Genomic DNA, 22,083 nt, shown 5'->3' on the forward strand with positions numbered 1-22,083 from the left:
GAGAGGAAGTCGTACGAGGCTAGGTTGAGAGTTCTCGGCCTTTTCTCGTTGGAACGGCGAAGGATGAGGGGTGACTTGATAGAGGTTTATGAGATGATCAGAGGAATAGATTGAGTCGACAGTCAGAAACTTTTTCTTCGGGTGCAACAGAGTGTTACAATTGGACATAAATTTAAGGTGAAGGGTGGAAGGTATAGGGGAGATGTCAGGGGTGGGTTCTTTACCCAGAGAGTGGTGGGGGCATGGAATGCGCTGCCTGTGGGAGTGGCAGAGTCAGAATCATTGGTGACCTTTAAGCGGCAATTGGATAGGTACATGGATAGGTGCTTAAGCTAGGACAAATGTTCGGTACAACATCGTGGGCCGAAGGGCCTGTTCTGTGCTGTATTGTTCTATGTTCTAAGGCAAAACTTCCATTCTTTCATTGGGTCCAGTCGTGTTCACTTCTTTCTGCTGGTTTTATTCCAGTTTTTGCATTTTGCTTTATGTTGAGTTGAGTTACGATGATTCTCAAAATTTTGGCATGAATTGTTGTTGTTAGGGTTGGTGGAATTTGTTTCTTGCACTAGTCTGATCCTGAAATTTCCAGATGAGTAAATAAACCGGGTTGTACCTCTTCCATGAGTACAAACCAAGAAAGTGCAGTAATTGCTTTGATGACTATGTTTGCTAATTCAAATGTACGTGGTGTCACATTTTGGCAAGTATTTAAAATGAACCAGAACTGACAAAGCAATAACCAAACACAGCCTTCATAAACTCATAAAACATAGCTGTTTATGAATGTCAGCGGAATTTCCCATTTTACGTTCTCAAAATGCTGTACTATAGAATGTGTCGGTATGACATAAATTCAGGGTGAATGTATCCTTTTCCTTTAACAAGTAAAAACAACCAGAGTGAAGGGAAGAGCATGCATCCCTGGCTCCTACATATTAGTTCAAATTCTGCAATCACACCACCCGTTACATGGACTGTCATCTCTGTTTTATTTAGACAATATTAGTTCATAAGATCATAAGACGTAGGAGTAGAAGTAAGCCATTTGGCCCATCGAGTCCACTCTCCCATTCAATCATGACTGATAAGCATTTCAACACCACTTACCCGCACTCTTCCCCTATCCCTTAATTTATCTTCATTATGAAGAAGTTGCACACTTTTGGATGTTATAAGCCATAAAAATGTAAATTTCAGGAAATAGAATGGTTTTCAATGTTGCCTCAAACATTTTTAGAAGAAATATTCTTATTTAAATTTTTCTGCTGGGTTCTTTTCTGACCTGGTTCCAAATATTTTGCTTGATGTATGACAAGAAATAGAATGTTAGAAAAATTGCAGGATAATTGGTGGGTCAGAAAAGTCATTTGACTTTTCTTTGTTTTCCTGATTAGAATGATGTTAAAGTTCCTATTGTAATATCTATTCAAGAGCCCAATTTGTGTGTTCATTGCTCTATGAAGAAAAGTTTAAACTTATTACTTCAATCGGCGCGTACTACTTCATTTAAAAGATATTTCACATTTATCTCTTGGTTACCATTTCTAATGTTGTGTAACTTAAAAGACAAAGTTTTTATGATATGGAGGTGCCTGTGTTGAATTGGGATTGATAAGGTCAGAAGTCACATGACGCCAGGTTGCCATTCACAGGTTTATTTGAAATCGCAAGCTTTTAGAGCTCCTTTGTCAGCTTTTAAAATGGGGAATCCCAAATTTCTTCAATCTTCCTTTCTAACTAAGAGTTTTAAGACACAAATGTTCTTGTACATCCAGAGGCTGAATATCATAGTGATGATGATTTCCCTTTGCCTTCTATATGACTGCTGTGGTTATTTGGCTGACTAGTCCAACGATTTTGCTTTGTGTCGGTTAAACACATTGAACATTAGATCTACTATGTTTCTCAGACGTCTTTTAGTTTTCCTTGTACCCCTGTCAGTGCCAATTGTTGCCCATTTCTCCTTATATCTGTAGTACTTTATATTCAGCTGCATCAAATTTCATCTGAAGCTTTTCCACTTGGCCATTTTGTCCAGTTTATTCTGCCTTGTCCATGTTGTTCCTTTTAATCCCACTAACCCGTTGCTTTAATATTGTTTGCTAAGCTGCCTAACTTGAATTGAAGTTCTGGGTCTAGGTTGTTAAGTAAATGTGAAACTGTAGCACTTCCAATACTGATTCCTGGGGCATCCCACACAGTAATACCCACTTAGATAGAGATTACTTATTATAAAGTGTTTCTTTTTTAAACAAAATATAATAATATTGTTTTCTTTATTTCCTGCCATATAACGATAAAAGAAATTCATGATGAGCAACAAGATCGAATCTATCATGTGGCTGCTTCGAATATTTACGCTGATGTCAACATTCTTTTTTCTGTTTCCGATCTTGGGGTAGGTACACGTGTATTACATGTTTGCAATGATTGTAATATTTACAGGCAAAATATTGAGAATGTTAGGTCCCTGAAATCTTAAGTTGGCTGTAGCATCCAGTACAATGCTTCTTCATTAGAAAAGGTTGCTATAGACTTTACTGGCCAAAATAACTTGATGATACTTTCTGTTAGAAAGCTCGGAATGTTATAAATGAATCATAGAATGAATTGTTAATCTTCAAATTATGATCAGAGCTAAACTTTTTTTCATAATTGGGTTTTAACTTTTGGAACTGCTTTGTTTTGAAATGTACATTAAGATTCAAAATAGTAATTATTGTTACATGTAACTGCATGATGTAACTGAAAATTCTCAGATTTCTTTCAGTGCCCTGTGACAAAGTAATATCTTAAACTAGAAGAGATCAGTTGCTGCTAGTCAGACCAAGATAGTGATTGTCTTCTATTTCCCATTACTATTTTGACCTCTGTACTGATCTTTACTCTTCCAGTTGGTTGGAAAAGTTTGTTTTTTCTGCAGTGTTTTTTTAAAATCATCTCACTATTTCTAATCAAAAAACAGCATTCAGCATAAATACAACAGATTCCTATCTTCATACGTATACCAAGGGGATGTCATCAGGGATTGGCAGGTTAGTTGGGTTAACTATAGTAAATGTGGGGTTACGGGGAGTGTGTGGGATGGTCTTCGCAGGTTTGGTGCAGACTTGATGGGCTGAATGGCCTCTAACTACACTGTCTGCATTCTATGATTCTATCCTCTTTCTTATAATTTTGTTTCAAAGAGATCATCTCTCATTTGCCTGAATTCTTGGGGATTCACGTCCAGTGGCTCAATCTTTTCTCAAGGAACAATCCTCTCATCCCAGTAATTGGCATGGTTAGCCCTTCTCACATTCTCGGTTAAGTAAATATATCCTTCCTTGGATAAAAGACCAAATTGTAGAGAGTGCTCTGTGTGTGATATCTGCAGTTTCCTTTTATGTAATTTTTCACACTTTTTTTCACTCCTCTTGATAAGTAAGACAAATGTACCATTTCGGTCCTAATTTCCTTCTGTACCTGAGGGCTAAACTTTTTATGATTCATGCACAAGAACTTTCCAGGTCAACTTGAATACTAACATTTCTCAATCTCTCCCATATTAAAGAAAAATGACTTTTTATATTTTTCCAACCCAAGTGTCACAGAATTGTTTACAGTACAGAAGGTCATTCAGCCCATCATGACTTTGCAGTTTTCTGAATGAGCATCATAGTTTATTGACACCTTTCTACCCTTTCCCCATAATCCTCATTTTTAAATATTTAAATAATAATAATCTAATGCCCTCTTTATGACTCCATTGAACCTGCATTCACCATACTTTGAGGCAGTGCATTTTAGACCCTAATCACTCCCTGCACGAAAAGATTTTTTTCTCAAATCGTCTTCGCTACTTTTCAAATCACTTTAAATCTGCACCCCCTCATTCTTGATTAATTTGAGTGGGAAAGATTTCTCTCTGTCTACTCTGTTCAGACCACTCCTGATTTTGAAAACTTCAATTAAATCTCCTCTTAGCCTTCTCCTCTAAGGAAAACTATCCCAACTTCTCCAATCAATTGGCATAGTTGAAGCTTCTCACCCTTGGAACTATTCTTGTGCATATCTTCTGTATTCTCTCCAATGCATTCATGTTTTCCTAAAGTGTGGCATTTGGAACTGTACGCAATACTGCATCTGGGGCCTTATGATGAACCACCCTTCTCTTGTAATATCTTGGAACCTAGAGAGTCCAAGCTTTCTCCTTTTGTCTAAACACCGTTAATGTGTATTTTTTTAATATACACTAAGAGCATATTTTTCATTGACTATAAACTGAAATGGAATTGGAATGCTATGAGTGAAAAAAGGAGTTGAGTGTGGTGCTGGAAAGATCCAGCAGGTCAGGCAGCGTCCGAGGAGCAGGAGAATCAACATTTCGCGAAGAGTTGTACAATTTGAAAATCAGTTGCATGTTGCGATTCAAAGACCGACAAATCAAATCAGTCTTCCCCTCCTTTTATTTGCAACACTGTATAACTAAAACATTCAGTAACCCTCAAAATTGAACCCTTTCTCTCGTGGAGAGACAGACAGACATAGTTAAGGGATAAGTTAAAAGAAAATTGAAAGAGCTGTATCTGGCCAGTTCAGTTGAGTAGTTTTGACAATGTGTAATATCACAGGCACCTGGAATTGTATATTGCTTGATTTCTGAAGTGACACCAGTGAATGCGTACAGCTTCTATTGGGGCTCAGGGGGATTGTCATTTAATTATAACTAAAATTCTATTCTATGAACTTTCAATAAGTTGATGATTAGAGGTAATGGGGAGCAATGAAACTTCTGTCCTGTGGCTTTGACAGCTACAATCCTTCTGACAAAAAACACAGTTCAAACTTTGGTTTCTCTTTCTGCTTTTTGTTTTAACATTTTCTCTGTTAAACTGGTTGGCACTGGCCTCTCTGTGATGGCACCTTGTTAACAATGAAACATTTGCCAAAACTTGAGTAAAATGCATTTCTGGAACTGAAATGTTTACAGCGCTCTTTAAACATAAATCAAATTGCAATTAATATTCAGGCCAGATACTCCAAACAAATATCAGTTTGTTTGTTCTTGCGTTTTACGAGAAAACAAGCTACTGCCCACAGTCCAAAAGTCACCTTCAACTCTTAGCTCACAGTTTCAACCAAAAATGTTTTTTAAAAAAAAACAGTGAGGTTTCTGACAATATGTTGTTGAGCTGTGTGATACAATGCTGGATTTTGAAGCAATGAGGGGGAAAATTACAAAGAGAAGGACATTGAATGAGCACTTCAGTCAAGAAATAAGGAATACCGGCTTCAAATGATGCAGTTCAAAAAAGGGAAGTCAAACACTGACCAAAAACAGTATTTCTTTTTGAAGTAGTAAAAGGGAGAATTTGAGTCTAAGCAATACTGAGAATCTTTCAAATTAAGGATTTAGCCTGATAACAGCCCTCTGACTGTTCAGCTGCAATGTTTTAAAATGTTGTCAGTGCCAAGGGCTGCAGAGGAAAAGAAATATCCAGAGCCTGCAAATGGAAAGCATCTTGTTTTCTCGTACTTGGTTCATTTGTTCTTTATCAGGGCAGGACAGATGAGCACCCATCAGTCTGCAGACAACAGCATGTCAGCATTGCAAAAATCAAAGGACCGAAAATAAATCTGCACTTTGTGGTGTGGAATCTTGAACTTCAGAATTTTGTTTATCTCCTCCCCCTCCCCCCTTCGCCCACCACTGTAGGAGATGTTAGACCATTTGTCTTTTATCTGTCATAACCATGATTGTGTGTATGTGTAATCATTGGTTTTGAACAGATGTCATTTCAGTTGCATGATTTGAAAATCCTTTTTTCATTGTACTTGTTAACTTTAACAATTGTTACAACATGGGATAAACTCTCTTGCTTACTGTAAACCAGCAACATAGAAAAGAGTCATCCCATGCAGTAACCTGTGAAAATTTGAGACCAAGAACTATTTAAAGTAAAAATTAACAAGTTTATTTCTTAAAGTATAAGAGAGAATAATTAACTAACAACTACTTACAAGTCCTTTTTCTCTCCTATCTTTTACTTTCCCTCCTATAATAGTAGACCAGTAAACTCTGGAACCCCCCCCAGTTAAGAATCACCGCAATTCAACTTTTGAAAAAACCAATCAAATGTCAAATCTTTGTTTCTTCTTAGGGATTTCACAGGTTACTGATCGATTTAAAAGTATCTTTTGAGAGAGCTATTTTTCAGGCAGTCTTTTTACATGATTGTGGCTTGGCAGTTCTCCTCTCAACTGTTCAGTTTTCCCTGGTCTTGTACCCCCAAAGCATTGGGTTGTGTCATTGGCTTTTAAGATTGTCAATATACTAAATTCAAACTGGATTGGAGTTTGGTATTTTTCAGGGTATAATTTAAACTGATTGGCCTAATTCGAATCTGTTCTGTCATTTCCAGGCAACTAGCTACCCCAGTAGCTGGAACATGTTACATTGTATCTTTTTTCAGAATACTTGGTGCTGTCACGTAGTTTTTTTTTCTAGCTTTTAACTCTCTTAAAGGTACAGTGCACCCACATCTTCATAATACAATAAATAGTGTTTCCACTAAGTAGTGTTTTTCTTCTCTTCCATAGTGACTAAACTTGGTATAAATTATGTTGTTCCTGAATAGTTGTCAGAAAAATTGGTCATTTTGGTCTCATTGGGATGTTGTACTTCTGTACTTTTTAAAATACATTTTGTTATAACACATACTATAATGTGGCATGATTATTGATATACTGATCCCAGTTATAGCATGACATCTCCCAGGCCTTTTATTTAAATTTTAATACTGTTTCTCAATGTTCATTCTGCTGAAATGTGTCACCAACTACTTCCCTACCTTGAATTTAATTTCCTAAGTATCTGCACACGTCCATGTTCTTTTGTAGCTTTTCACTGTCTTCCTCGCAGTTTGCAATATTTCTAAGACTGATATTGTCTGCAAACTTTGAAATTGTCTCCTGCACTCCAAGATCTAGATCATTAATACAATTAGGTAGATTGAAGATTTCAATTGTGACCCTTGGCGAACTCCACTACAACTTTTTCTCCAGTCTGATTAAATATTCATTGTGTTTATCCTGATTCCTACTTTTCAGCCAATTTTATGCCAGCATATTAGTGAATCACCTTCCCAAATGCACTGCCTTGTTTTAAAACTAAAAATCTCCTTTATCAGGGAGCTAGCACTCTGAAAGTTTGTACTTCCAAGTAAACCTTTTGGATGTTGTGATTTTTAAACTTTGTCTACCCCAATTCAACACCAGCACCTCCATATCATTGTTTTAAAACCTAACTTCTCAGAAAATGTGGTGTGAGGGAATGATCAATAACAGACTGTTATTGGTTATAATTGCTGCTGATGTTTTACTACATTAGGATCAGTGAAACCAAGTAAATCCTCCTTTTTAAATTCAGTGCAAAAAGCATCAAAACAGAAAATAACAAAATTAATCTGATTGTTTGATAAAAGGAGAGGTGAAACTGTAGACTAATATTATGCAGTGAAATATTATTGTACACCTGCTTTACTCATTTGCTTGTAATTTGTTTCCAATATTTTGATAAAGTATTAATTTATTTCTGTGAAGAGCATAAAATCTTTGCTCAAGTAATGAACAATGAGATTTTGGTTAAATGCATTAAGTACTTGATGCTTATACACTATGGTAAAAGTTCAAAGTGGTAATTTCACGGTATTCCAGGGCACTGTTACTTATTGAACAGCTGGCCGAACTGTGTAAAACCTGAAGACCTAGATTTGTCACAGCACCATCCTGGCAGCCATGTGGGACTTTCTTGGGACAGTGCCTTTACCCTGTTAACTTGCTTTTGAACTCTTTTGAAATTAAGTTGGTGGGATATTGTTTAACATTTTGAACAAAAAGAAATCGGGCTATTGATTTCTCCTCACTTACTTTATTTACAAATTCTTGAGCGTAATGACTGGATTCCACAGGGCTTGACACCCAGTTGGTGCGCTCATATTTTAAAGAAAAGAAGGAAAACTGTACATTGTAGAAAAGTTCTACAAAACTAAGTAAAACAAAAACACACATTTACAGTAAATTCTGTTTCCCAACCTGCACTTGCTCTGCCAAGTACCACAATTCAGTGCCACACTTTTATTAATTGTCGATGCATATAAAGAAGCTGAATGTTTTGTCTGCTTCTGCTTCTTCATAGAGTTGCTGAAGGTGGACAGTTCTATCAGAGAGCGTTGCTGGCTAATGCCCTGACAAGTGCTTGCCGGCTTCATCAGAGGCTGCCCAGATTCCGGTTCAGCAGAGCCTATGTCACACAGGCACTCTTAGAGGACAGCTGCCACTACCTGCTGTACTCGCTCATCTTTATTACATCCCATCCCATTACCTGTATCCTTCAGTGTGCTTTATTGTGTAAACTCAATCATTTTTATGACTGTAATCAGATCTTGTGACAAGATTTACTGCATTTAAAAAAGAAAAATCTGGGGATAAGGTCTTGTGAAAGGAATAGCCTTTCGTCGCTGTTTCTCTTCCCCTCCGCCTACCTGATTATTTCCAATAAATATATATAGTGTAATCCAGGAGGCTTAACTGACAAGTCATCCAAGTGTTTGTACAATGGCCATGCTTTTAGTGAAATGTGTAACAATAGCGATATCACAACGTTTTGATATTGTTTGTTTCCTATTGATATTGGAAAATGGCAGGTAATGCAGGAATCTGCCATGTCTTTAGTTATTAATTTTTCCATCATGTACAGAGCATTTTGTAAGAGATTTAAGTTATTACATAATCAGACTCTTAATCTTCCTTGATGCAACGTTAGTTGACAATTATGCCAGTTGATATTCTATTTTTCACACTATTGCTTTCCATCAGTCCACTAAGCTATTTGCTTTTTTTAGTCAAGATTTGAAAAGCAATCTTTCAACAATGAATAGAAGTAGTGGAAAAAGATGACAATTGCTATACATCTGAGTTTTTAAAAATGTAATGGTGAAATCCACTGTTGTGTGTAGATTATGATAGGGACTAGCATGTATCCATCACAATTGTAGTCATAGCTCACCTATAACTGAAACCTCATCCGGGACATTTTACACCGTTTAGACTTGACCATTTCAACCCATGCCTAGGTGGTCTCCCGAATTCTACTTCCCACAAATACAAACTCCAAAATTGTATTGCATGATTCTTGACACTCAAAATTCCGTATACTTATTTATCTATATTGTTGCTTTACCTGAACAGGAGATGATTCTTAAATTATTGTTTTCAAATCACTTTGTTATCTTCTCTGTCTCGGTAACCTTCAGTACCAGAAGTTTCCAAGATATCTATGCTGCTCTCATTCTGACTTCTTGAGCATCCCTGGTTTTAATTCTGTCACCATCGGTAGCCATGTATTAAGTTATAACATTTGTTCTGGAATTCCCACCCCACATTCCTGTGTCTCAGTACCCCTTTTCCCTTCTGAAATCTTAGCAGTTGGCTGTGTTTTTGATTATCTGCCTAAATATCTACTTATGTAACTTTTATTACCGTAAATGCACTCTGTTGAAAGCCAGTCATTTTGAAATGGAGCCAAGTTTACAAACAAGTAACATAGGGTAAGTGGATATGGAAAACTTAGATTAACCCAGATTTGCTCATGTTCCCACCAGAAGTTCTGATTCTGAAAGAACAGGCCAGGTTAATCACAGTTGTGTCTTAGTAGCTCATCATCAAAACCAAGATCCACATCACAGGAAAACAGTTGGTATTGTATATAATTATTTGTGCCACATTATAATTCTTCCCACAATGAGTCTACCAAGTTTAAATCAAAGAAAATATACATTTAAAAACAGTTCTGTTCAGTTTAGTAATCTCAAGATGGTTTGTGTTTTATTTGAATCTAACTGGTTGAAGTGAATTTCTAAACAATGACTTAGATGAGTTAGGACAAATATTAGCTGTTCTAAAGTTTAAAAAAAAAAGTGCATGCTGGAGAAACGTAGCAAGTCTGGCAACAGTTCTGAAGATGTGTTATTGGATCAGAGTTTTTGAACTCAGTTTCTCAATTCACAGATGCTGCCAGGTCTGCTAAGATTCTCCATTGCTTTGTTTTATTTCTGATTTCTAACCTCTGCAGTATTTTGCTTTTTTTTAAATGTGTGTAAAAGAGCAAGAAAGATTGAACTACTGTCTTCTGCAAGCTCAGGTGTAGTATTTTATAAATACTGTAGTTTTGTGTGAATAATTTATTCACATTTTCTAATTTCTGCCTATCAGTCTGAAACCAGTGAAGAAAGAGAAGACAGTGAGTTATTCTCAGCAGAAATCAAGAGCAGATTTCAATAAAGAACCGCAAGTAGGAAATGCAGGCAGAGGAAACAGGAAAGCAAGAAAATATGTAATCGTGATAGGCTGAAAAATGCAGTCAAATGATAATGAGGAATAAGGAAACAGGAGAGGTAAGGAAAACTAACACTTGTGGCCAAATAAGATAGTATTGCAATCTCTGATAGTCCAAAAGTCGATGCAGTTATATTGTAGTCTGGAGGGGTGTGTGAAAGCAAATAGGAATCCACCAAATTTGATCAAGACAAATTCTCTATTTTTAGTGGACATATATGATTTATGCCGAGGGTACCCTGAAGTTGTGGATTGATTTCAGCCTAATGTCTGCAAAAGGGCAACTTTGGTTGCAAGCAAGCACTCTTCTGAAAGCCCTCTCCCCTGTCCCTCCAATACTTGCCACATTCGTGTTATGTTTCAGTCTTAAAAAGCTGACTTACCCAATTTAAATGTGAAATGGTTAAAATTCTCTGCAATTAAGTGGAGCAAATTGTTTTGGTTTTTAGTTTAAGCTTTGATTTGGGCAGGTTATAATTAGACTGCAGATGGCATGACCTACTTATCAGTGTCTCCTGGAGATTGCTTTACACTGGTTCCTTAAACTGGATTTACATATCATGATTTAGGAGGCAGAAGTAAGCCATTCACAATAGGATTATGGTCTTAGCTCCATTTTCCTGCCTACCAACAATAACTTTTGACTGACTTGATGGTCAGGAATCTATCTCCTTTTTGCCTTTAAATAGGTAATGACTCTGACTCCACTAATTTCTGAAGAAAACATTCCAAAGACACTCAAACCTTTTGAGAACAGAAAATTTGCCTCATCTTCACCTTAAATAGGACAGTTCTTATTTTTAAACTGCATCCCCTTGTTCTAGCCTCTCCCATATAAAGAGGCATTCTTTCAGCATCTGCCATGTCCAGTTAAGATCTTGCACTTTTCATATAAAGTCACTTTTCATTTTCTAAACTCAAGTGCTAAATGCCCAGTTATTCAGCCTTTCCACCCAAGATGACACTCAGTGAAACCAGTTATCAGTCAAGTGAACTTTCATTGAATTGCTTCTACTGCAGAATTTGTTGATTTGCTCCTGAAACCTACTCTCTGTATTTAGATGTAATGAAAACTCTTTCACATTGCAAAGATGGTCAGTTGAAGAATCCCTCCAATCAGTCAATTAGAATGCCATCGGTTACAGTTATATGAAATCCATGCAACAAATGATACTATGGCTGTGGAAGATTCCAGGGATGATGGAATGCTTGCAAATTGCAAAATTGACACTTCTTAAAAAAAAAACCCATTGCCAGTTTTCTGAGTAACATTTACACCAAGTCTAGGTTTTGTTTATGCATTTTGTCAATCTGTATGATCTGAGATCTTGTTTCTTGTCATAACCCTGTCATAGGATATCAAGGGTAATGCCATCCTTTTAGAGCAAGAAGCTAAATCTACATGGCTCAAACCTAAGTAAAACACAACAGAAGTTTAACACGCACATATGATCCAAACCCTTCTCCCTGGCAAGAGACCCTACCCCTCCCTTTATGAACAGTAGGGATTCCTTGTGCTGAAGCTTGAAGTTTCCCATATTACAAAAACCTAGTATATTGTGACTGAGGCTCAAGGTGTGACCCACTACATCCTTCAGTCACAACATAACTGGGAGAAAAGATGTATTTTGTCAAGTTGACCAAGTTAATGCCATAGTTACATCAGATTTTAAACAAGAAGATCTATTAACCAGGTTTCTGAATATCCAAACATAATTTATTCAATAAATGTGCAGTAATATACAGTCTGTAACATAGAAGTATAAATGCTTGACCCAAAATATTCTCCAAAATACAGATGTAAATGTGTACACATTCTTGAGGAAATGAGGAGGATAATGAATTTCTCTGCAAGTATTGGCTTTCTGAAAAACAGGACCATTTGGCCAGTGCCTGATTCTTGAAGGCCAAAACATAAAGTGGAGAATGTTTCAGAGTTTGTTCAGGCATGTGTGGGTGTGTCACTAATTACATGCTAGTCTCTGAAGATTTGTAAATACCGTTGCTCGGGAAATACAATCAGTCTCTTTCAAAAGAATGTAAATGTTTCATCTTGAACTCATCAAGGGTTTTTTATTAACTTAGAAATGAGAACAACTGGGCAACTTGTTCTTAGACTTCCCTCCAACTCAGTTAGGTAAAACAAGAACCTCTCCAAAACAACTACTGTTCAAAATAGCTCCAACAGATGTCCTCAACAAAGCAAATAGTATACGAGGGAAAGTTTTTTTTTGAAAAGGTGCTATTTCTGCAATGAACATTTGATATATTTGTTAAAGAAACTACTTCAAGTTGTTCCACAAAACCTGAAATAAATCCGTTTTCTATAATATTTCAGAACTAAGTTCTCCAAGCAGTATTAAATATAAGATATCTTCATAACATCTCACATTTGAAATTATGGTGAACTAAAACAGCAGCCCCAGTTACTAGCAGAAAAAGTGCAGGGAGAAGCCTGTCAAGGCTAGAAATGCAAGGAACCTGTAATATCAACAATATGGCCTTGTTTGTTAAATCTTCTACAAATGCAAGTCTGACAACTGCCTCAGTTGGCAGCTGGGCAGGAGGTTGGATTGGGTTATAGGGCAGCACAGTCAAGTGTTAGCTGACTACAACTTATAAAGGGTTCAGATTGTACATTACAATTTGGAGCACTAGGGCTTATGATAAAAGCAGCAAATGGAATATGATCATTGCCCTCAGTAACTTTGGGTTTATGAGGGAAAAATCCAGCTACTTCATTCTGTAATCCCTCCTGCAAATAGGACATTTGAACATTGTTGGAAGACACGGTGCACTGCTCTGTGAGAGAGCTTGTCAATGTTCATTGACTGCTCCTACCCATGAACTAATCACATACCTTGTTCTGTATGCCGTGGTAAACGTTTTCTCAACTTGCCCTATCGCCATCAATAATATGTGTACGTACACTGTCAAGTCTTTCTTTTTCTACACCCTTTATAGAATTATATCCTCTATTTTAAAATGCCTCTCCTCCTCTTTCATTCCAGAATTCAGCACTTCATACTTCTCTGCGTTAAGTAGCAGGGCGAATACAAACTGGTGGACATCATCTGTCAGATGTCCACCTGTTCCACCAGCTTGCAATTGTCCTCTTGAACTCTACCATCGTATCCTCTCATTTCAAAGTACTTCCAGGTTATGTCATCTGCAGACTTAGAAATTATACTGTACACCCAAGTCTAGGTCACTATATAATCAAGAAAGGCAGTGGTCCTTGTACTGATTCCTGGTTTAACTTCAATGTATACATTCCTCTAGTGCAAAAAGCAGCCTTTTACCTATACTAATTCCTATTGTTTGGTCAACTTTGTATACATGTTGCCATAGTGTCTCTTTTTCAACTTTGCTGGCAAGTCTGTTTATGACACTTTGCCCTCATCGTCAAAAAATTTTAATTAATTAAACACTAAGCTTTTAGCAAATTTTTGCTGGCTTTCATTAATTAATCCACACTTTCCAAGGAACAGTTAATCATGTCCCAAATTATCATTTCTAGGACCTTCCATGGTGTCTGTTTCCCTTTCCCTTCGACTTGTGTTCGTGCTTGCTGAATAATGAGGTGGCATTTTTCCAACCTTAGAGATGACAAAAAGGGCAAATAATCAGGTGTATTGGTACAGCTGAGCTATCTGTTCCCTTCTCAACACTTCAGCAATTAGGTTCTGGGTAGGGAAGATCTGTGAGCTACCATCCCAAACTATCAGCAGTTAAGTCAACCTCCCATCAGTCTGATTGAAAGTAAAATGCACCATAGTCCCAGAGGACAATTGACTGCTGGCTAGTTAGCGAGAGATGACTGATGCTAAGTTTAACCTGAGGATCACCATCCCTCAAATAGGGGATAAGGTGGAGTTAGCCCACCTTTATGATTATCTCTGGCATTACAGGAATTGAACCCTGAAATCATTCTGCTTCTCTCAGCAGCTGTTTCTCACGCCAACTGAACTAACTGACCGAATTACATTATTTGGCTTCTCGGGCAGCCTGCCCATTAGATTCTGGAAGTAGGCTCTATTTGTCCCAATCTGGGGGAATTTGAGAGCATTGATGGTAGACTGTCTCCTGAAAGTCACCACTCTACCCTTACCTCTGAGTCCCCACTGTCCCCACAAATCCCTTTGTGGTAGTCCAAAAGAATTCCACTCCAAATATCCTTGCATTTGCGGCCCTTTATGGCTCTGTAACCTGAGCTTCCAGCAACAATATCTAGTTTTCAGATGCTGCCAGTCTCTGGTTCTCAGCTTCTGCCAGAGTGGACCATTAGGTTTTGAGGTCCCTGATAGGCTGAGACGCATGCCAGTCAGCTGATTGTGGCTTAATCCAGCAGGTTTTCTCTCTATTAGGTGCCAGGGTAAGCAGCACCAGAAGTACCTTTCTCCACACTGTAATGTAGAGAGCTCTAAGTATAGACTATGTTTTTGCATGACTTGGTGGTGATTATTTTCATAAAGTAGACCCTTTAGCCATTCAAGCTTGTTTGGTTCTTTAGTGGCTATCTGTGATTGGCCATCTGTGAGTGAAGACTGCTGCACGCACAGGATGTTGAGAAATAGTTCTACCTATAGTTGTAGTTTGGCATTCTCCCACAAACTGCAGTTGCTGATCCTGTGGATTTTTCAATGTGGGATTGATAGATGTTAATCAAAACATGGTATATGAGGTTAGGTCACAGAGACCTCTTTTTGAAAGGTGGGATAGGACCATGGGACTAAATGGTCTACTCTTGTTCCTTTGGTCTAAAAGGCAGCCAAGTCATGTGAAACCATAACTCTAAGAATTGGCAGCAACAGAAGGGAGAAAGTTAGGCAAGCAAGAAGTGTTGTTTCACCTTTGTCTTAATTACCACACAACCATAATAAGGATTCATGTTTTCTTAAAATGAAGGCAAACACTTCTGATTATAACCAGTGGACAGTGGTTATAAGCTACAAAATTTTCAAAGTTCACTTATCCACAAACAAAGTATCTTGTGGCATGTATGATATTTTGTTTGATTTGAAAGTAATCTTTTAAGGATACATATAATGTGTATATACACGCAGCTTTTCAGTGGTTTTAGATTTAGATTGGATGGATTCGGAAAGATGCAGATAGAGGTTACGTAAGGCATCTTAGAGAATTGGATTAGTGTCAACTGTGCTTATTGTGAATGTCAGTTAAATAATTGCCACAAGCATAATTGGCAATCAATTTGGCTGCTTGAATGTAGACAAACAAATTGCAAGTCAGCGTTCTGTTTTGTCCCAGGACAATGGTACCTCACGTAAATTAGCTCAGTAAAAATTGAAATAGCCTTGGTCAAATGACATGGACCCTTTTATCAGATTTTTTTGACTTGTATTTCTAAACCGTTTCCTTATCTAGATTTACACAGTATGCTTGGTACCAGTGGCAGTATTTTCTCTGCTTCATGCAACAGCCTACACCAGGAAAATCTTAGATGTAAGTTTCTTTTTAAATTTTTCACATGCACTTATAACTGAATATTGCTGAATATACAACTTTGCATACTTAATTTTTGTTAAAATGAGTGTTTTGTTCCCTTAATACATAATTTAGTTAATATATTCAGTTGTAGGAGTTTTTGATTCTTTACAAATGGTTATTTAGGATTAAATTATTTATGTTGTTAGAGTACCTGTAGTGAATTGTTCATTTCCAGGATATGTGTGCTGCCAGTCAGGCTCATATTTTTTGCCTTTTCCTGATTTCACTTGAAAGAATGGTGGTGAGCTACATTCAGTGGTTTGATATATCAGCTTAACTTGTTGGGTGTCTTTTTACAAAACAATTAAATGTCAACTACATTTATAAGATAGGGAAAACAGGGCAGGCTTACTTTCTAAAAGAGCATTAATGAACAAGATGAGATTTTGCATCACTGACAGCTTTTATTGATCTTAACTTAGTTTCCAGATTTTGGAAAACAAATGTAAAACAAAATTTAAACACTCATCGCTGTGATTGGAATAACAGTCATTCTCTAGATTGTGGAGAAAAGGACGTTATAGTTTTAAGCAGACTTGCAGTTTTATTGCATATACTTTTATGTCAGTGCAATGGGTGCAACAATAGCTGTCAGCATAAATTTGATACTTAAAAAGATGATTGTATACATACAGATAGTTCTCCTATAATGCCTTGTTTGCATTCCAGTAAAACCTCACTTAATAGAAATTCGCTTAACAGGAATAATAGGGCTTGTGGGAAAAGTAGAGTTAGGGGCAGACCAGCAGAAAATATCACTCGTGATCGCTCAAAAATCACCAAAGGTCTAAAGCAAAGCCTGAATAAAGTTTGAAATTATATTTATTAACAAAACAAAAGTAAATTTAACACAGTATATTTTGAAAAATGTAAGGAAGCTGCTCTGTGTACGGTACCTGTCACAGAAAGCTGCTCTCTCTCGGCAGCTGACATTGGCACATGCGCAGAACAAAGCGTGCGAACCAATCCCTGCTGGAATTGCATTATTAGCAATGGAGGTAAGCATCCTTGAATACCGTTCCCTAATTCATCATTGGTTATACCCAGATCACACTGCCGAAACATCTGCTATCCCAGAACTACCTGTATATACGTGTGTACCTAATATTATATTTCAAATCAATCCTTACTTGCACCTAGATTATTTTACAATTTTTGTTTTTGCTTTACCTTCATGTTGGCCCACATGTATGAATGACATTCCATGAGGAACTGTCATTGGGATAACTAATTAGCATATGTTCTAATTGAGTAAAGAATGCTGCTGCGAGAGATCTGCTAACAATATATTAAAAGTATTGCATGGCTTAAAAGTGTTGCACATGCTTCCTGTTTCAATTACTTTCACTCTTATTAACTCAACTATTGTTAGAAAGCAGTGTATCATGTGATCAACTCTACAAAGTCACTAAATTAAATATGGCTGCCATTTTTATTCTTTAAAAGTTTGTTTTCTAACTTCTTTAGGAATTATTATTTTGCAAAAGTTCTGAAAAAGGGTCACTGGACCTGGAAGTTAACTCTGCTTTCTTTTCATGGATACTGCCAGACCTGCTGAGTTTCTCCAGTAATTCTTGTTTTTGTTTCTATTTCTGGAAAAAATAAACCTAATGCGATCACCGCCCTACTCTTTATGTAAAACTTGCTCCAGCACATTCACAATAAAACCACCGATCTCTTGTTTTTGCTTAACAAATAATTTTGTCTGTTTCCAAGACCAGAAGCTAGAGATTTATAAGCTGCGACATTTGCTCTCTAACTTTACAGTTTTACAAAAGGCTTTAATTAGGACACGAGCCAACGAGATTACTTCAGCAGTGTTCTTAAAGGAATATGCCAGGTTAAATACAGTTCTGTTGTTTAGCATCACAATCACATTCCACAGTACCTGAGATTTGTGCCTCAAGAGATCAGTAACACAAACAAGGAACCAGAAAGAGTTCTTCAAGAAACAAGATTGTACATTTTGAGAATGGAATGGGTAAGGTGGAACAAATAAAGCAACAGTAAGTTGCATTATAATGTTTGATTTTTGCTTATAGATTAGTCTTAAGGTTTTAAACAAGAACCAAGCAGACTTAACACTTCAGGTATGGTGATTCAAAACTATAGCCAACAGCTTTTCCCCAGGGTAGGGGAGTCTAAAACTAGAGGGCACAGGTTTAAGGTGAGAGTGGAAAGATACGGATGGGTCCAGAGGGCATTTTTGTCCACATGGGTGGTAAGTGTCTGGAATGGGCTGCCAGAGGTGGTGATGGAAGCAAGTACAGTTTTTGTCATTTGAGAAATAGTTAGACAAGGACATGGATGGATAGGTATGAAGGGATCAGGGCTGAAAATGTGTTGCTGGAAAAGCGCAGCAGGTCAGGCAGCATCCAAGGAGCAGGAGAATCGACGTTTCGGGCATGAGTCCTTCTTCTCCTGCTCCTTGGATGCTGCCTGAACTGCGCTTTTCCAGCAACACATTTTCAGCTCTGATCTCCAGCATCTGCAGTCCTCACTTTCTCCATGAAGGGATCAGGACCAACACAGGCAAATGAGACTAGTTTAATTGTGAAAACTGGGCAGCTTAGGAAAGTTGGGCTGATGGGTCTGTTTCCGTGCTGTAAACCTCTTTGACTCAATGAAAACTGATTGTAGTTAGGAAGAAGTGCTGAAGATGAGTTGAGGATGGTGGAGGGTGGATTGAGGTAGGAGGAGTTGGAGATGAGCATATAGGTGGAGGCGAAGCCCAGAAAGAAAGCGAGAAATGAAAGGAATAGGCAAACAATGGCATCATTGATAGACCAGGGCAAAGGCTGAATAAGTGATAATGAGTAGGAGAGAATGGGTAGGCTATACTGAAAACTGTTGGGTGTGCTAAAAGCAACCACAATCAAGATAGGACTGGGTGTTGTTAAAATCTACATTGAGAAACAAAATGCAGACTGGTTGTGCACTTTGCGGAACACCTACATTCTGTTTGTAAAAATGACCCTGAGTTTCCAATTGCCAGCCTATCGCTGTGTTCCCCACATCAGCCTTTCTGTCGCAGGGCTGCTGCAGTGTTCCAGTGAGCCTTGGCACAAGCTCAAAGTACAGCATCTCATTTTCTGCTTGGGACCTTGCAGTCTCCAGAACTCAACACAGAGATCAATAACTTTAGGGCCTGATCCTGTCCTTCCCATTTTTCCACCCAACTGACACTGGTTCTGTTATCACATGGTTTACTTTCAGCACGGCCAACCTGCTCTTTCCTAATCTCGGCTCTCATCTCTTATTCAGCTTTTCTTCTGCCTTAACCTACTATCAACAATTACCTCATTTGCCTACCCTTTTCACATCTGTCTCTCCCAATTTTTCCTTTCTCTCTCGTTTGGAAACTGGCATACCCCTCATTACATTAGAGCCAGTCTCAGTACTGGTAACCTGGCTGTCAGTGCTGCATTCCCCTGAGAGTCCATCACCCTTGCATTTCCTAAAACAGCATACTTGTTTGAGATGGGGATAGCCACAGGAGACACTTGCATTTCCTGTCTACTCCTCCTACCCTTCCTGGAAGTCACCCAAATACCCGACTGTATCTTTGGTTTATCTTCCTCCCTGCAACTGCCATCCATCACACCACCTAGCTCCTGTAAATTCCTCATTTGCCTTTAACTCCTGCTCCACATGATCTCTGTGATCCGACAGGATTCGCAACCATACACACTTCCTGGAAACATAATCATCAGTAGCATGGAAATTTTCCTTAATCTCTCGCATCCAACAGGAAGAGCATATCACTCTACTAAAGGCAATGTTTGCTTCTTAACAATCTACAGAGTCAGCTGTAGATACTAAGCTATACTGTGGGCTAACTTAGTATCTATTTTATGTTTTAAAATTTAATCAAGACACAGATCTCAATAACATATAATCAGAAAAAAACCCAGTCTACCTACTATTGTAGATTTACAAAAGAAAACTAGTAAGGTTGCACTTTATGCATAAAAAACTACTTAGCTGCTCCCCTGCTGTGAGCTCCTTCCACACTGGTTTTTCCAAGGTTGGCTGTGAATTGTGTTGTTTGTTTATTTTTCTTAGAATGAACTCGGATGCCCAGAGATACTAGAAACCAGACAGAATCATATAGAATAGAGGAAGAGCTAGCAATTTGGATACAGAACAGGCTCTAAAGTAGAAGATAGAGGATAGTGGTGGAGGGTTGATTTTCAGACTGGAGGCCTGTGACCAGTGGTGTGCCACAAGGATCTGTGCTGGGTCCACTGCTTTTCCTCATTTATATACAGAAGAACATCGATTATCCGAACGAGATGGGCAGGCACTATTTCGTTTTGATAATTGATTATTCGATTGTTGATTTCCTCTGGGGCTCGGAGCTTTCTGTGAAGTCTGCTCCCCGTTCAGGAGACTAGGCAAAAGCACACTGCGCGCGAGACTGTGCTCCCACCCTGCCCTCTGCCCGCATTTAGAGACGGTGCCTGGACTGTCTGGGACTGTTCTCAGCAGCATTTCAGTGAGCCAAGTTTGTTTTTACTCATTGTAAACAAAAGACGCGATCAGGGTCGAAGCAGCTCTTTGACGTAATGTTTCTATCGAGACCTTGAGATCCCCTTCGGATAATCCGATATTTGGATAATCTAGGTTCCTCTGTAAATGATTTGGATATGAAAATAGGAAGTATAGTTAGTAAGTTGCAGATGTCACCAAAATTAGAGGTGTAGTGGACAGCGAGGAAGGTTACCTCCGATTACAATGGGATCTTGATCAGATGGGCCCATGAGCCAAGGAGTGACAGATGGAATTTAGTTCAGATAAATGTGAGACGCTGCATTTTGGAAAGGCAGATCAGAGCAGGACGTATACATTTATTGGGAAGGTCTTGGGAAATGTTGCTGAACAAACACCTTGGAGTGCAAGTTCATAGTTCTGTGAAAGTGGAGTCACAGGTAGATGGGATAATGATAGGAGTCTGAGGGATGACCTTTTATAGAGGTTTATGAAATCATGAGGGGCATGGATAGGGTAAATGGGCAAGGTCTATTCCCCAGGGTAGGGGAGTCCAAAACTAGAGGGCATGGGTTTAGGATGAGAGGGGAAAGGTATAAAAGAGACCTAAGGGGCACCTTTCTCATGCAAGGGTGGTGAGTGTTTGGAATGAACTGCCAGAGGAACTGGTGGAGGCAGGTACAATTGCAACATTTAAAAGGCATCTGGATGGGTATATGAATAGGAAGGATTTAGTGGCTTATGGGCCAAATGCTGGCAAATGGGACTAGATTTATTTAGGATCTCTGGTCGGTATGGACGAGTTGGACCAAAGACTCTGTTTCCGTGCTTTATATCTCTCGTTCTCGCACACTTTCTCTCTCCACCTGTGCATCCCTTTTTTACCTTCTCTATAATTTTATCCTTCCATCTACAAAACTTATGATGCAACCAGTCTGTGTAATCAACAAATTTTTACTTTGTGTCCTTCAGTGCCATTATCTAAGTTGTTAATTGATGTTACTCATGGTTAAAAAGGCAAAAATAGTTTATTTGCTCAATTTAAATAAATATGAAGGTAATTCGATGGTGTTTGAACCAATCCAAATCTGTCCAACCCCCCCATTGTTGGAATAGGATTCTGCTCATCACATCAGAGACTTTTGAAAAATCCTGTTTACTTTTAAACTGTTGTTTGTTTGATTGACTCCTATGGATAATTTTTAAAATGCCACACGTGGCAACTCTTTTTCTGCAGGTGTATAAATGTTTGTCATGTCTCCAGATTGTTCCAGATTGACAGCAGAAGGTGATTTTTATTTGCCACAACAGTCAAGGGCAATTTACAGATCAGTAATTTTGAAGAAAAGACTTGTTGATCTCAGCATGCTCTTATTATAGCTATAGGTACGACAAGATAGATTTAGTTGTCACGTTGATAAATTGCAGCCCTACATCTGTATTCCACCGAATAAATAAAACGGCAGTATATCTCTTTTGTTCAGATGCTTAACAAATGTATATGGCTTGTCAATGCAGTCGCTGGGAAGTGACAACTTTAGACTTGATGTATGATTTAATAACTCAGTCAGGTTTGTCCTTCAGTAGAAATTGATTTATTCATTAGCAGATCCTAATGCACAGGTTTGTAAAATAAAATTCAAAGCCGTTCAATTTTTCAATGTAGCGCTTTCTTTTAATACAACAGGATTCCTCTGATTAAAT

At 38.1% G+C, this 22,083-nt stretch overlaps 1 protein-coding gene across 3 annotated transcripts in view; it reads left to right on the plus strand.

Annotated features, from left to right (window-relative positions):
* LOC122557152 (transmembrane protein 33-like) overlaps nt 1-22,083 on the plus strand; it is a 158,424-nt gene that overhangs the window by 16,267 nt on the left and 120,074 nt on the right. For 2 of the 3 annotated variants that reach the window (XM_043704514.1, XM_043704515.1), the window contains exons 3-5: nt 2,304-2,398; nt 8,180-8,367; nt 15,776-15,843. In XM_043704514.1, the coding sequence (XP_043560449.1) occupies nt 2,304-2,398; nt 8,180-8,367; nt 15,776-15,843 (351 nt within the window). Of the gene's footprint in view, nt 1-2,303; nt 2,399-8,179; nt 8,368-15,775; nt 15,844-16,814; nt 16,887-22,083 lie in introns of all 3 variants that reach the window. The other variant, XM_043704517.1, reaches the window with a different exon arrangement.

This window comes from Chiloscyllium plagiosum, chromosome 15 (genome assembly GCF_004010195.1).
Source record: "Chiloscyllium plagiosum isolate BGI_BamShark_2017 chromosome 15, ASM401019v2, whole genome shotgun sequence".
NCBI classification, from domain to species: Eukaryota; Metazoa; Chordata; class Chondrichthyes; order Orectolobiformes; family Hemiscylliidae; genus Chiloscyllium; species Chiloscyllium plagiosum.